This window comes from Gobio gobio (genome assembly GCF_949357685.1).
Source record: "Gobio gobio genome assembly, chromosome: 6".
Classification (NCBI taxonomy): Eukaryota; Metazoa; Chordata; class Actinopteri; order Cypriniformes; family Gobionidae; genus Gobio; species Gobio gobio.
Genome location: NC_137102.1, coordinates 10,630,230 through 10,645,750, shown reverse-complemented (window position 1 = coordinate 10,645,750; position 15,521 = coordinate 10,630,230). Strand labels below are relative to the sequence as shown.

The following is a 15,521-nucleotide window of genomic DNA, read 5'->3' as shown; positions in this document are numbered from 1 at the left end:
TAGTAAGGCAACCGGAACGATACATCTTACATGTAATCCCACAAAATCCATGTGTCGATAAAACCTCAGGGGACAACACAAACATTCGCATTTGATCGTTCAGTTAAAGTACCGCATTGGGATTGGGATTCTGTGGGATCAACGCAAATCTCGTGGGAGCGGGTGGTTTTACCTTTACTCCGGGTGGGAGTGGGCGGTCAAAAAACACAGTGCGGGTCCAACAAGAACAACAAATTAAGTTCACCGCAGTCGATCAGTAACATTCTCTTCCTCCATAGCAGTCATTCATTATTAAATTCTTTCATTAAGTAAGTTTAAAAAAAAAAATATATTATTTATTTAGGCCTATTTTTGCTACATGTTAATTAGCTAGGCTACATAAACAACACCTGATATATATGTGAGATTTTTATCTCCTATTTATTTAATTTTTTGATATTTATTTATTAGACACTGTTTATAAGTAATTCAATTCAATATTATGCCTCGTTAGCTTACCACAGTTTAACTATTATGGTTAGGCGTGTGTTGTTACGCATATGTTTAAATATGTTTTTAGGCTACACTAGTTGTGATGTTTTGTTTTAACAGTTGATAGAGTTTTATAATTCTAATAAAAAGCTGTCCGAATGCGTTTGTCATCTGCTTTTATCTCTGTTATTCTGAACGTTTAACATAGCCCTAATGTTTGTGTAATTTTTTCACTATTTCTACAAACTGTAACAATGTTTGCGGGTGTGAGCGGGAGTTGAACACACGTTGCGGCAGTGGGTGATAATGGTCAGAAATTTCGAGGGAGCCCCACGCAGGGCTCTAGACCACGGGTTTTCAAACTGGGGTCCGGGGACCCCCAGGGGTCCTCCAGAAGGTTCAAAGGGTCCCCAGAAAAGACAAAGCAAAAGTGGAAAAAGTCTACCAAACATTCTAACTGTTTAATTTCTAAATGCTTTTCTCCTTTCTTGCCATATACATACTTTCTAGAATTGCATATGTTTTTCTCACTATAGTCCCCTTTATCTTGCTCATTGGGGTTCTTAATGCAGTATGTAATCTGCTTTCATACATTTATCGTGAAAGTTGCTTACACAAATACATTTTTATTGAAAATGTTCTTCTTCAGGTTTATACATCCAACATTAAGTATAGCCAATTTAAGTTTGGAAACAATATGTTGCATTTATAATGTCAAAATTACTATTTATCTAACAGTTTAAATATTTTTTCATACCGGTACATACAAATATAAAGATGGATTTTAAGAAGGGCGTCCCTCATAAAAGATTCATCATATTTTGGGGTCCTTGGCATCATAAAGTTTGAAAACCCCTGCTCTAGACCATACAGAGGTATGGAAGATCTTAAGCATGAAGGACTACAAACTGCATAATACAAAAGTGAAAACTTTATCCTCCAGAAGGGTCTCTAAAAATTGTCACAAAAAAAAAAAAATCCCAAACAAAAAAATCATAACCATACCACTCACTAGTACTGGTAATATTGGTAGTACCAAGTTCACCACTGTTAAAATGTTTGGGGTCAGAAAGATTTTTTTTTTTTAAAGAAATTAATATTTTTGTTCTGCAAGAATGCATTAAATTGATCATATGTGACTGTAAAGACATTTATAATGTTTATAAAGATTTCCATTTCAAATACATGTTGTTTCTATTCATCAAAGAATAATGAATGATGTATCAGTTTCCACAAAAATAATATTGCAGTTTTTACTTTACTTTTGATCAGATAAATGCAGCATTGAATAAGAAACTTTTCAAAAACCGTACTGACACCAAACTTTTGAACAGTAGTGTATCTTGAAGTAATGTGCCTGTGTATGTGAAAACAAACACCCCCTCCCAACATCGCCCATTTCTGCAAGTTATTAATGCAAACAGTCATTTTGTCTTAATCAGCTCTGTGCATAGGCCTTGCATTCATTGCTCTTAATTTATTTATTTTGTTCATAATCAGTGAGAAATAATGAAGGCTAAATGTCAATGTTTTCATTTATTTTGTTCAAAGTTATAAATATACTTAACTTTTATAATTAAAAGTGTTCATTAGAATACTGCATCCCATTAAATCTAATCTACTCACTGCAGGCCTAACATCCAAAATTGTCTTTGGTTGACCTGATGTCGTTGGGCAAATTAAGGCAAAAGCATGATTAAACAAAACATTTAAGGAATAATTCAGCCAAAAAATTTTCACCTTCACCTTCATATTTGATATATTTTTGTGATAATACTAAAACAAAAGAACCATATGCCATTTTTGAAGCTTTATTTCTCCTGGCCAGGCCACTATATGCTTTTGTTGAGTCAGTGTGAACATTCCTCAAAACTCCTGACTAAATATTTGGGTGAATTACGTCTTTAAAAATGAACGCACATGCAGCAAAATCCCACTCACTTTTTGAAGGGCTTTGCTGATCTTTGGCTTTGTGGTTTGTGGTCCATCATCAGTAAAAAATATGTGCTTGTTGATCTTGCAGGCAGCTTTTTTCCTTTCCTCAGGGGGCTTTCTGTTCTCCTCACTCCTCCTGCCCTTGTATGGACCCTGGCCTGGTTTCAGCTTCACAACGCTGTCAAACCTGCCAAGACAAAAAGCATTTCGATGTTAACGGAGCCCCTGATTATTTTCAAAGCAGTAAAGCAGTGTCTAGTCTCTGTCTGTGGTCTTACTTGGGCTGTGCACCACGTTTCAGGCCGAGAGCATCCCACGCCTCCTCAACTGGCACCGCCGCAAGCTCCTCGACATCCAGCTCATGACTGTGAGCAGAGCAGCAAAAGTCTTTAAAGTCACTACGATTAATTTAATGCATTCATGCTGAGTAAAAGAATAATAATTAAAAAAAGAAACTTTTACTGACCCCCAAACTTTTGAGCATTAGAGTATACACCGATCAAGCATAACATTATGATTTTTTTCCCATTCAAATTAAAGGCATGCCATTCTGTCACTTGGCAAACTGCAATACACAATTGATAAAGAAAACTATATTTGTATTCCAACACTTTAAATGTAACTTATAACTGACAGTATAGTATACACCGATCAGGCAATAACATTATGACCACTGACAGGTGAAGCGAATAACACTGATTATGTCTTCATCACGGCACCTGTTAGTGGATGGGATATATTAGGCAGCAAGTGAACATTTTGTCCTCAAAGTTGATGTGTTAGAAGCAGGAAAAATGGGCAAGCGTAAGGATTGGAGCGAGTTTGACAAGGGCTAAATTGTGATGCGTGATGGGTTAGAGCATCTCCAAAACTGCAGCTCTTGTGGGGTGTTCCCGGTCTGCAGTCGTCAGTATCTGTCAAAAGCTACTGTAGCTCAAATTGCTCAAGAAGTTAATGCTGGTTCTGATAGAAAGGTGTCAGAATACACAGTGCATCACAGTTTGTTGCTTATGGGGCTGCATAGTCGCAGACCAGTCAGGGTGCCCATGCTGACCCCTGTCTACCGCCGAAAGCGCCAACAGTGAGCATGTGAACATCAGAACTGGACCACTGAGCAATGGAAGAAGGTGGCCTGGTCTGATGAATCACATTTTCTTTTACATCACGTCGCTGACCTGGGGAACACATGGCACCAGGATGCACTATGGAAAGAAGGCAAGCCGGTTGAGGCGATGTGATGCTTTGGGCAATGTTCTGCTGGGAAACCTTGGGTCCTGCCATCCATGTGGATGTTACTTTGACACGTACCACCTACCTAAGCATTGTGGCAGACCATGTACACCCTTTCATGGAAACAGTATTCCCTGGTGGCTGTGGCTCTTTCAGCAGATAATGAGCCCTCCACAAAGCAAAAATGGTTCAGGAATGGTTAGCAGAACCACAAGTTTTAGGTGTTGACTTGGCCTCCAAATTCCCTAGATCTCAATCCAATCGAGCATCTGTGGGATGTGCTGAACAAACAAGTCCGATCCATGGAGACACCACCAACTTACAGGACTTAAAGGATCTGCTGCTAACATCTTGGTGCCAAATTCCACAGCACACCTTCAGGGGTCTAGTGGAGTCCATGCCTCAACGGGTCAGGGCTGTTTTGGCAGCAAAAGGGGGACCAACATAATATTAGGATGCCTGATCGGTGTATTTAAATATGACTTTAAAAATGTAATATAGCAGATGGGTTGATTTTTGTAAAGTTTTTTGCAGTTTGACAGCCCCTGGTCACTATGAACTGTCACTGTATGGAAAGAGCTGTTTATCGATTACTTAAAAAAAAAATATCACTATGTTCCATGGGAAAAAATAAAAGCAAACAGATTTGGAATTATATAAGTGAAAAAATAATGACAAAATATGTTTTTTTTTTCTTACAGAACTATACCATGAAACCATAAACATTAAAGGGATAGTTCACCCATAAAAGAAAATTCACATAATTTACCCTCAAGTTGTTCCAAACCTGCATAAGTTTCTTTCTTCTGCTGAACACAAAAGAAGATATTTTGAAAAATGTTGGTAACCAGACAGTTGGCGGTAGCCATTGACTTCCATAGTAGGAACAAAAAATATACTATTGAAGTCAATGGTGCCACACAACTGTTTGTTTACTGACATTCTTCAAAAGCTTTTGTGTTCAGCGGAAGAAAAACACTCAACTAATGACAGAATTTTCATTTGTGGGTGAACCATCCCTTTAAGTATGCAAGCCTGATACAATACAATGTATTGAATAACAGATCAGCCGCTTACGCTCTCTTCACTTTAGCTCGTCTGTTCCCTGGAGGTTCATCATCATCATCGCTCTGATCTTCATCGTTAGATCTGTTCTTTACAGGCTGTCCACTCCGATTATTCAATGGCGCAGAGGTCTGTTTCATGTTGGCATCTGAAATCACACACATTCAGTTTACTATTAATTAGAGCTACGTTATCATAGCATGTCTGAGTGTTATACTGCCTGTATAAAGGGCTGTTCCAGCGGTACAAAAAAGGGTGCTGTTTAGATGGCATCAGTCATGGCCCACCAATCAGGATGACAAGAGCCATTTTTAGAGCGATTGCGAGTGGATTGTGATCGACTCGCGCACCCGGGAGCCCGTGCTCTCTTTCACATGTACCGGCATTAAAAATGCATAGGCCAAAGTCACATGCTCCTTTCATTCAACAGCTGACATCTTTTGATATGATGCATTAAACATTCAGGCAGAGCCAAGCTTAGGCTGCAAAAAAAGACCTCTGGGGAAAACGATCTGCTTTTACACATGGGCCCTTGTCATAGAGCGAACAGAATTGTGGCTTGATATCGTGGTGATAACTGACAGTACGATGATGACATCATGATCACCGGTAACTCCATCAGAGCATATTGAGCAGGCTTTTTTTTACTTGCCTAATACACACTTTCTGTTTTATCTGAAATACACTCACCTACAGGATTATTAGGAACACCTGTTCAATTTCTCATTAATGCAATTATCTAATCAACCAATCACATGGCAGTTGCTTCAATGCATTTAGGGGTGTGGTCCTGGTCAAGACAATCTCCTGAACTCCAAACTGAATGTCAGAATGGGAAAGAAAGGTGATTTAAGCAATTTTGAGCGTGGCATGGTTGTTGGTGCCAGACGGGCCGGTCTGAGTATTTCACAATCTGCTCAGTTACTGGGATTTTCAAGCACAACCATTTCTAGGGTTTACAAAGAATGGTGTGAAAAGTGAAAAACATCCAGTATGCGGCAGTCCTGTGGGCGAAAATGCCTTGTTGATGCTAGAGGTCAGAGGAGAATGGGCCGACTGATTCAAGCTGATAGAAGAGCAACTTTGACTGAAATAACCACTCGTTACAACCGAGGTATGCAGCAAAGCATTTGTGAAGCCACAACACGCACAACCTTGAGGCGGATGGGCTACAACAGCAGAAGACCCCACCGGGTACCACTCATCTCCACTACAAATAGGAAAAAGAGGCTACAATTTGCACAAGCTCACCAAAATTGGACAGTTGAAGACTGGAAAAATGTTGCCTGGTCTGATGAGTCTCGATTTCTGTTGAGACATTCAGATGGTAGAGTCAGAATTTGGCGTAAACAGAATGAGAACATGGATCCATCATGCCTTGTTACCACTGTGCAGGCTGGTGGTGGTGGTGTAATGGTGTGGGGGATGTTTTCTTGGCACACTTTAGGCCCCTTGGTGCCAATTGAGCATCATTTAAATGCCACGGCCTACCTGAGCATTGTTTCTGACCATGTCCATCCCTTTATGACCACCATGTACCATCCTCTGATTGCTACTTCCAGCAGGATAATGCACCATGTCACAAAGCTTGAATCATTTCAAATTGGTTTCTTGAACATGACAATGAGTTCACTGTACTAAAATGGCCCCCACAGTCACCAGATCTCAACCCAATAGAGCATCTTTGGGATGTGGTGGAACGGGAGCTTCGTGCCCTGGATGTGCATCCCACAAATCTCCATCAACTGCAAGATGCTGTCCTATCAATATGGGCCAACATTTCTAAAGAATGCTTTCAGCACCTTGTTGAATCAATGCCACGTAGAATTAAGGCAGTTCTGAAGGTGAAAGGGGTCTAACACAGTATTAGTATGGTGTTCCTAATAATCCTTTAGGTGAGTGTATATCAGATTACAAAACTGATCATTTTCTTACTTTGTGATCCTCTACAGGGCTGATAAAAAGATAAAAAGTGTTCTCTTTTGTTACAGCAAAAAACAAAAATGCAGGTTTTCAATTTCTTCCCCTCATCAACACAATCAATACTCTAAAAATGCTCTTTAAAATATTTAAAATGTGTCAATAAATGCAGACGATACAAAGATACTTAAAGGGACATTTCACCCAAAAATTGAAATTCTGCAATTTTATTTATGCTCATGTAATTCCAAACCTGTATGACTTTCTTCTGTGGAAGTGGAACATAAAATAAGATATTTTGAGAAATGTCAATGGTCCCCGAAACTGTTGGTTTACCAACATTGTTCAAAATATCTCTTGTGTTCCCCCGAACAAATAAAGTCATACAGGTTTGAAACGACATGGGGGTGAGTAAATGACAGAACCTTCCTTTTTGGGTGGACTACCCCTTTATTTTGCTGTTAATTTAAGCGTGTCAATGCTAGGGGGTGGTTGATAACCATTCAATTATTCTATGTTGTTTGTTTCTAATGAGTTAAAAAATATGTCTGAACATTATTTACATTCAAAATGGCAGAAAATTGAACACACACAATGAGCCTATGCTGTAACTGACAGAATAAATTTTAAAGGTCCCGTTTTTCCTGTTTTTTTGAGGCTTTGATTGTGTTTACAGTGTGCAATATAACATGTGTTCATGTTTCGCGTGTAAAAAAAAACAGTATTTTTCACACAATTTACTTATCTGTATACCGCTGTTTTCACTGTCCTAAAAACGGCTTGAGGATTTCCCTGTTCTATGAAGTCCCTCCTTCAGAAATACGTAACGAGTTCTGATTGTGCCAGCGGTTCCCATGTTGTGATTTGACAGCAGCTTAGCGCATGTTGCCCGGAAAGGTCACGCCTCTTAAAATAACGGGGAGATGCATGTGCTCAAAGTACAGCGTCCCTGAAGGCCAAACAAAGGTGATTTGACTCAGGGATGAAAATAACAGCGTCTGGACGACATGGCGACAAACACTCTACAAACGCAACCGAACGCAACACTTCGTCTTCTCCACGTGGGGGAGCAACAAGACCACGCACCCTTTTTTGCGTATTCTTGTGGGCGGAGGTTAGTCACCAAACTGTTCTACTGACGTCATTAAAGCAGGAAGTACAGGGATGTAGTCCAAACCGGCCGTTCGCTGTAGGCTTTGAAAGGGAACTTCTGTTAAATAAAATATCTCGCTTGGCATTGAACTTTGAGCTTTATAATTTTACAGGTATTATTTATGCTCTAACAGCAACATTACACACTAACTAAAGTTTGAAAAATGGGATCACGAAGAACAGGGCCTTTAACTTATATCGCATCTGCACTAGATTCAATACGCTGAAAGTAGGTCATGGTGCAGGAAGGTGTTCACATATTTGGGTTTAGCATCACTGTGTGAACACCACAGTCCCCATAGCTAATAAACAGAGATCTTGAAAATACGAGCACCAACCAGAAGTGTCAGTGCAGCCTCTACGTGACGATGACCTTTTGCGGTTTCCACCATCACAGGGCTCATCCGCGCAGTTACAGACCAAAGACTGCTGGTCGCCTTCATCGCTGTCAACTTCCTCAGTCAATAAGCTCAGGCTGCTTATGAGATGTGTAACACTGATTGCGTTGGCCTTCGATCTTTCTTCCGTCTGATTCTTGAGTGCCTCGGTTTCTCCTCGGCTGTCCTGATATTCCTCAGAAGCTGTGGTTGAGCTATAGGACTCGTCCACCGTCCAGCCTTGGGCGGCCCAGTAGTGAAACTGTTCCCAGTAGTGCTGGTATGCCTGTTGGAAGTGCTCGTCCCAGTCTGCCTCTGAGGGGGAACAGTCCTGCGCTGTACTGCTGGAATTTTCAGGATGTTTCTCCAGCCAGCTCTGCCACAGCAGACCCTCCCCGTGCTGCTGCCAGTACGTCAGCCAGGCCTCCTCTGACATGGGACATGTCTGCTCAGCCGGGGACTCAGCGATGTCACTCACAGCACACTGCTGTTTCTGCTCAGAGTCCTCGTCTGTTTCGGCATAATCTGGGGGGGTTTCCAAATGCGTGATGGTTCTTTTGTTCTTCAGCCTCGCTAAAACTTGGCCCTTGAAGATGAGAGAGAAAAAAACCATTAGTTTTGGGCCACAGCCAAGTCATTTCCTAAAGTAAATGAGGTAAATCTTCACAGTAACATTCTTTAATGAGAATTTAAACAAAAAAAAGCTTCATTGCACAGGCTAATCCAAGGACTCACAGGCCCCTTTCACATCTGGGCATTAACGTTCCATTTACACGCATATATTAAAAGCCAGATGTAAATTTACCTCAGACACATTGTGATCAGACCACTGAACTATCTTTGACAATGTGTAAATGCTAATGCTTTTTTTCCTTATAGAAAATGCACATTAATGCCAGGTGTATCGGAACTCACACAAAGATAATGACTATATACAATCGTTAATGATCGGGGTGGCAATGAACAATGTTAAGAATCAAGGATACTAAAACTTTAGAATAATAATAATATGTAAAATTATATTCTATTTTAATATATTTTAAAATGTAATTTATTCCTGTGATGACAAAGCTGAATTTTCAGCAGCCATTATTCCAGTCTTCAGTGCAGAGGTGGATTAGACTGGGTAAACCCAGCCTGATCTGCCGGCGATTTGATTTCGCCCTGCAACTCAGTCTGGAAACCTGTACATTAATTTCTACTGCTTCTGTTACACTTTTGCGGGAACCAATCACAGACTGGCTTATCCACCTGGCGCGCTATAGGCGGGTTTCAAGCGATGACGGATAGAGAAGTGATGGGTCGTTGCCCGTTGATCACGCCTCTTGTGGTCTGATTGGTTGAAGGACTATCCAATTGCATACAGAGTCATTTGAATTAAGCTCGTTTATAACCCCTCTTGTGGTCTGATTGGTTGAAGGACTATTCAATTGCATACAGAGTCATTTAATTTATGCTCGTTGATCACGCCTCTTGTGCAGTAGAAAATACATAGCAGACTCCCCAGACCAATGTTCAATCTTAAATTGAGCTTGGTCTGGTGATAGCCAGACAATAGGTGGACAGTAACTAAGTATATTTACTTGAGTACTGTACTTAAGTAGACTTTTTGAGGGTCTGTACTTTACTTGAGTATTATTTTTTCTGGAAACTTATGACTTTAATTTCTCTACATTTGAAAGACAAATATCATACTTTTTACTCTACTACATTTCTATCAAGGTCCTCAAAGTTGAAAGTCATTTCTGTAGCAGCTTTGAAAGTCACCTTTTTTTTTTTTTAATCACTCTAGTAGGATGAAGTTTCCCAGCATTTTTTGAACATTGATCAGTTTATACATGGAAGACGACGGTTCCATTTGGCGCAATTTGTGCACCCATGGCCATACTTAGAAAGTATGTTTCAGTTTTCTGAAAAGATTAAAGATTAGTTTTGTTAGCACTCACTTGATGCATGTCTCATGAAATGTTCAAAAATGTAAACGTCTGTGAGAAAGAGAAGAGCAGACATATGGATGAATCTGTAAAAGCATGATGACACGAAAGAGAGCTCAGTTCAGTCCAGTTTTCTGTGCGCACACAGAGAGCTGCCTCTCAGATGCCAGAGCACGAGTACTGAATAGAGCTCTCTTTCACGTCCTTTCACAGTTGAACAGACCAATACACAAAAAATGTTGTCAAAATGTTCATTTTGACGAGTATTCACGTAAAAATAGTTGATTATGTCTTAAGTGAATGTAACCATTTGTGAGAATATCGGATGTGTATCAGTGTATTGGATCTGTGCATTCGGTCTTAAAGTGACAGCAGCTTTGTAACTTTTATAGAACTACTAAAATTAGTTTAAAGGTGAACTATGTAAGATTTTTGCAGTAAAATATCCAAAAACCACTAGGCCAGTGTTATATATTTTGTTCAGTTGAGTACTTACAATATCCCATATGTTTCAAACTATTTGTAAATCGTGAGAAATTGCTATTTTACCCAAGGAACTGGGACGTGTGAGTTATGCGTTTGAGGGAGTCGCCTGTCGATTGCGTCATATCTGCGTTGCCCTCGGTTTCCAGTTTTATTTAGCAGCCGCGGAGCAAACGTCATAACTTCCTTTTCAACACACTCAGATGTGTCTAATACGATAAACAGAGTTGCGTTACCTCATACTCATGATTGGAAAAGAGGAAGTGGCGCCGGCGACCGTGTCATAATAAAAGTCCCGCCGGCGACTATGCCATAATAACAGTCCCGCTCTTCAATCGCTCCTACTCTGCTTTATACTACAGTAATGTTAATAATCGCATCCATGAACATGATTTCTGCCCGAGTCCTATCCCGATTCTTTTCCACCGGCTGTGAGGTGAAGACCACATATGCTAGCATGTCGGATGGAGCATGACTAACTGGATTAAACCATCATGATGGCACAGCGTGTGCAGTCATACAACAGTGCAACAATAATAAAATAATGCATTGGCATAAAAAAGGAAATTTACTTTTGATACTTAAATACTTTTAAAAGCAAGTACTTCTGTACTTTTACTTAAGTAAAAATCTGTTTTTACAACTTACTTTCAACAGAGTAATATTTGACCAGTAGTTCTTTTACTTTTACTCAAGTAACAGAGTTGTGTACTTTGTCCACCTCTGCTTCAGTGTCACATCACATGATTCTTCAGATTTTTTTGTGGAAACCATAATACACTACCATTCAAAAGTTTAGGGTAAAAGTGACATTCAAAAGTGACTGTAAAGACATTTACAATGTTACAAAAGATTTCTATTTCAAATAAATGCTGTTCATTGAACTTCCTATTCTTCAAAAGCAGCAAAAAAAAAAATCAACTTTTTCAACACTGACATTAAGAATCATTATTTATAATTGAGCTGCAATAATAATTGAGCATCAAATCAGCATATTGGAATGATTTCTGAAGGATCATGTGACACTGAAGACTGGAGTAATGATACTGAAATATATTAAAACAGAAATCATTTATTTTAAATTCTAATAATATTTCACAATATTACATTTTTATTGTATTTTCGATCAAAATAAATGTAGTCTTGGCGAGCATAAAATACATTACTCTTATGATAAATCTTAATTATCCAAACTTTGGACAGGTCGTGTATATAGTCAAAACTTCTGATATATATTTTAAGTCCACAAGACAGTAGAATGTCCCAATTGTGGTTCAAATATGTGCTCAAGAGCACCCCCTATGTGGCTGACAGGCAAGCTCAATGCAGACACTAGTGTGGGCATCACAGCTGTCTAATACCTAGTAGTCAGTACACCATTATGACTCCAATGTATGGAGGACTACAGGAGCTGGAGGTTTTAGGACAATGATTTTTAAATGAATAATATAATAAGCAATGTTCCCACATAAATGGGCAGTCATGGTGTCCAATAACATCAAGGTCATCATGCATTCAACAGACTTACAGTTTTCCTCCGTTCTGATGAGCTGGCAAACTCCACAGGAAGCCCCAAACTGGCCATAAGCATGGTCTCTTCATCAACAATGGCCTCTTCCTCCTCATCCACAGAACAGTTAGGATCCTCCAAAAGCTCTTCCCCATCATTAGCTTCAACATCAACTGAAAAAAAAAAAGCCAGTGTAGTTTTTTGAGCATTATAAGCCATATACTGACCATAACATGTTGCTGGTGAAAATCATGAAAAACCTTCACGGCTAAATCAGTGGATCTCAACATTTTTGACCCCAAGGACGCCCATTGTCCACAACAATATTAACCTCCTGAGTGCCACTATCCTCATAAGAGGACATTATATTTTAGTGAATTCCTCTGACATCATACATGTCACAGTTTTAAGTCTGGATGTCCTGCATTCAGGGCTTTTCAGAGATACCAAGACAATAAATTGGGACTAAAAAAAATGACTGAATAATCATATTTAGCACTCATGGAAATATGATAATATTTTGTAATCATTTAAATCTGACAAATGTTCTAATTGTTTGTTATAAATTACCATCTCATGAAAATATTATGGGGTTTCTAAACAAAATATGACTTTCTGTTACAAAACAGGGCATTGATTTCATACATGTCCTCTGTAGAGGACACCAGGACTTAAATCATGTTTATCAGGCATTGTGAGAGACACAAGTGAATAGGGAAAGAAATTAGACATCACTATTCCTATAAAATATTATATATTATTATAAAAATGTTGCCAACTATTACTCACATTATTACACTTCTTTTTGCATTACATGTTGCCCCAAGAACACATTAATATGCAAATTAGAGACAGATATAGATGCATTGCATTGAATGGGAAAACCTATGTATGGCCCTTTTACCCACATATCATAGAGTAAAATGGTTTATCAATTCATTCCGTTATATCTTTCATAACATAGTTGAGAATCATCTTCAAACAAAGTTTGGTTAAAAAAATCCTGAATTATTATTTAGTTTAATTATTATTATTATTTAATTATGAAGTATTGGTGAACTGAAAAAAAATCCCATTGTTTTTGACGTGTCGTTTTATTTTCCTGGTGTCCACTTACAAGGAGAGAGCATAACATATGAATAAAATATCTTATGCTCTAAACAATATAATGACATCAAAAAATACTAAATTCAAAAAACTTTTTTCCCTGGGTCTTAGGAGGTTAAAATGCCCCATGATGTTTTGTGTTGCATGTAACTTAATGGATAAGGATTGAGGATACGATTTTTTTTTAAATATATGTATATTTTTAACTCACAATTCCTACCTAAGGAAATATTTTAGAGCTCAGCTTAACATAAGTAGAAAAATGTAGGTTGCAGCATGTTCAAATTATATGTAACATTTATCAAGAAAACAGGGTAACGACTTGGTGATGAGACTCGATATAAGAATAGGAATTATATATTTTGAGATTCTCTTTTCAGCCTTTTTCACACATTTAAAATTTGACTACCTCATATAATCCAGTTTTCCAAAGCAGAAGAAATCCTGGTTCTTCAAAGAGAAGAACAGATGTTGAGGGGGTGAAATAAAATAAGAACTATCTTGATTTTTAAATAGTTTTAGCTTAATTGAATGCTTGTTTTGTCTAAATCATCTTAAGGCCCCCTTGAAAGTTTGTTGAGATGTGACCTGGGGCCTATACCATGAAGCCGGTTTAGGTGGCTAACCTGATATGTTTAAGCTTAGTTTGTGCCAATCCTGGGTTTTAGGTACCATTAAAGTGGTTTGGCTTTTAGCAGTATTCATCTCCATAGTAACTTAAACTCCACGGCTAACCTGCTCAAGGGCAGGTTATCTTCTGGATAAGAGATCTCAAACTGAAATTGGACCAATCAGCTGTGAGCAAAGTGACACAATTCTGATGCAATAATGTCACTCCCCCTGTTTCTACTCCAAATTAAAGGTCACTACATAGCAAATGGTTTTTAAAGACTAAAGCGTCTGGCTTTTAACAATGCTTATTTATAATAATAATAATTTTGAATGATTTAGATATAATTTATGTAATTATTATACCCTTAATCAATTACAGATAACTTAGTTAAAATTAATATAAATAGCCCATATAAAGGTCATACAAATAAGCTTTAAAATCAATAAATACATTGATATTCAATCATATAATATTCTGCAGAAGAGAGAAATTAATCTCACTGCTTCTCTCACGAGAAGTGAATCTCAGTTTCACTGATCCACAGCCTGTGATTGGCTGTTAACTAATGATGTAACAGCTAAACTCCTAAACTTAGGATCAAAGCCTGAGTTGACAGAAAAAGCGGATGATCAGCATCATGGGACAACAAAGCCTGAATAGATTGGTTTGGTTTTGTCAACTCGAAACTAATCCTGTAACCCTGAGTTTGTTAAACTACCATCATGGTACAGGCCCCGGGTTGAGAACCACTGGGCTAAATACAATATCAGACAGTCGATATGCAAATGGTCACAATTGTCTTCATATAAAATCAGAAATTAAGAGGAAACCGTACCTTGCGATTGATTGTGAGTCTGACTCAGTATGGCTTTTAAATCTGACCGATACAACTCTCGATCACTGTGGATGAAAATAAGAGAAAATGTGTTTTCACAAAAGTAAACAGGCAACATCCCATGTCAACCTAGTGGTCAGTGTGTCAGTGTGAGTGTTTTATGTCTCTATCCGTCTGTTTTACTTGGAGCAGTTACATTTGTTCAGTTGTTGTCCTAATATGCAGTCCTGCTGAAAAACCATCATGGTCTTAACAGGTCTACCAGTCTAGCCTGTCATTTTTAGTCACTTTTTTGCTGCTCAGCCTAGTTAAGACCAGCTGACCAAGTCATTTTCAGCAGGTGCATTAGAGTCTTAATAAAACTGCATACACATTAATAACAGTTGACCACAACATTGATACATACTTGACGTAAGCTCTGGAGCACAGGCAGTGTATTGTCATCTCTCTTTCTTCACCCTGATAGAAGAAGATATCAGCTAGAAGAACAACATTGCAATGCTCGCCATAATCAATCATGATAGACGCATGAGTGACATCTATCAACAGGATCAACCCGAGATGTCCTACAAACCAGTCTTGTAATTCCTCTTTTGTCTAGTAATCGCTCTTTTAGACAGACATTACACTTAAAAACGACAGGGCGAAGCTATATATAAATATACTGGTGAATTAAAACAAGATTAAAAGTAACGTTACAGCAATAGCGATCTAAATTTTGTACACACGTTTAAGACTCGATGTGCGAATTTCCCCCCTCGTGTTTTGGAAATCGCCCGTCAAGTTAAAAGACTTTCAATACATTTACAATACTAACATGGGGTTTATGAGCGTTTAAGACTTTTATTATGAAGTTTAAATGCCAGTAACGGACAAGAGTGGTTTGGTT

The 15,521-nt window shown here is 38.5% G+C and overlaps 1 protein-coding gene across 2 annotated transcripts in view; it reads right to left on the bottom strand.

Moving 5' to 3' along the window:
- The window catches only part of tgs1 (trimethylguanosine synthase 1), a 34,325-nt gene extending 19,029 nt beyond the window's left edge, over positions 1 to 15,296 (bottom strand). For both annotated transcript variants that reach the window (XM_079819225.1, XM_079819226.1), the window contains exons 1-7: positions 15,039 to 15,296; positions 14,633 to 14,697; positions 12,096 to 12,250; positions 8,112 to 8,736; positions 4,714 to 4,849; positions 2,685 to 2,771; positions 2,413 to 2,593 (exon numbers count right to left, since the gene is read on the bottom strand). In XM_079819225.1, the coding sequence (XP_079675351.1) occupies positions 2,413 to 2,593; positions 2,685 to 2,771; positions 4,714 to 4,849; positions 8,112 to 8,736; positions 12,096 to 12,250; positions 14,633 to 14,697; positions 15,039 to 15,151 (1,362 nt within the window). In that variant the 5' untranslated portion in view covers positions 15,152 to 15,296. The remainder of the gene's footprint in view (positions 1 to 2,412; positions 2,594 to 2,684; positions 2,772 to 4,713; positions 4,850 to 8,111; positions 8,737 to 12,095; positions 12,251 to 14,632; positions 14,698 to 15,038) is intronic.
- Between the last annotated feature and the right edge of the window lie 225 nt (positions 15,297 to 15,521).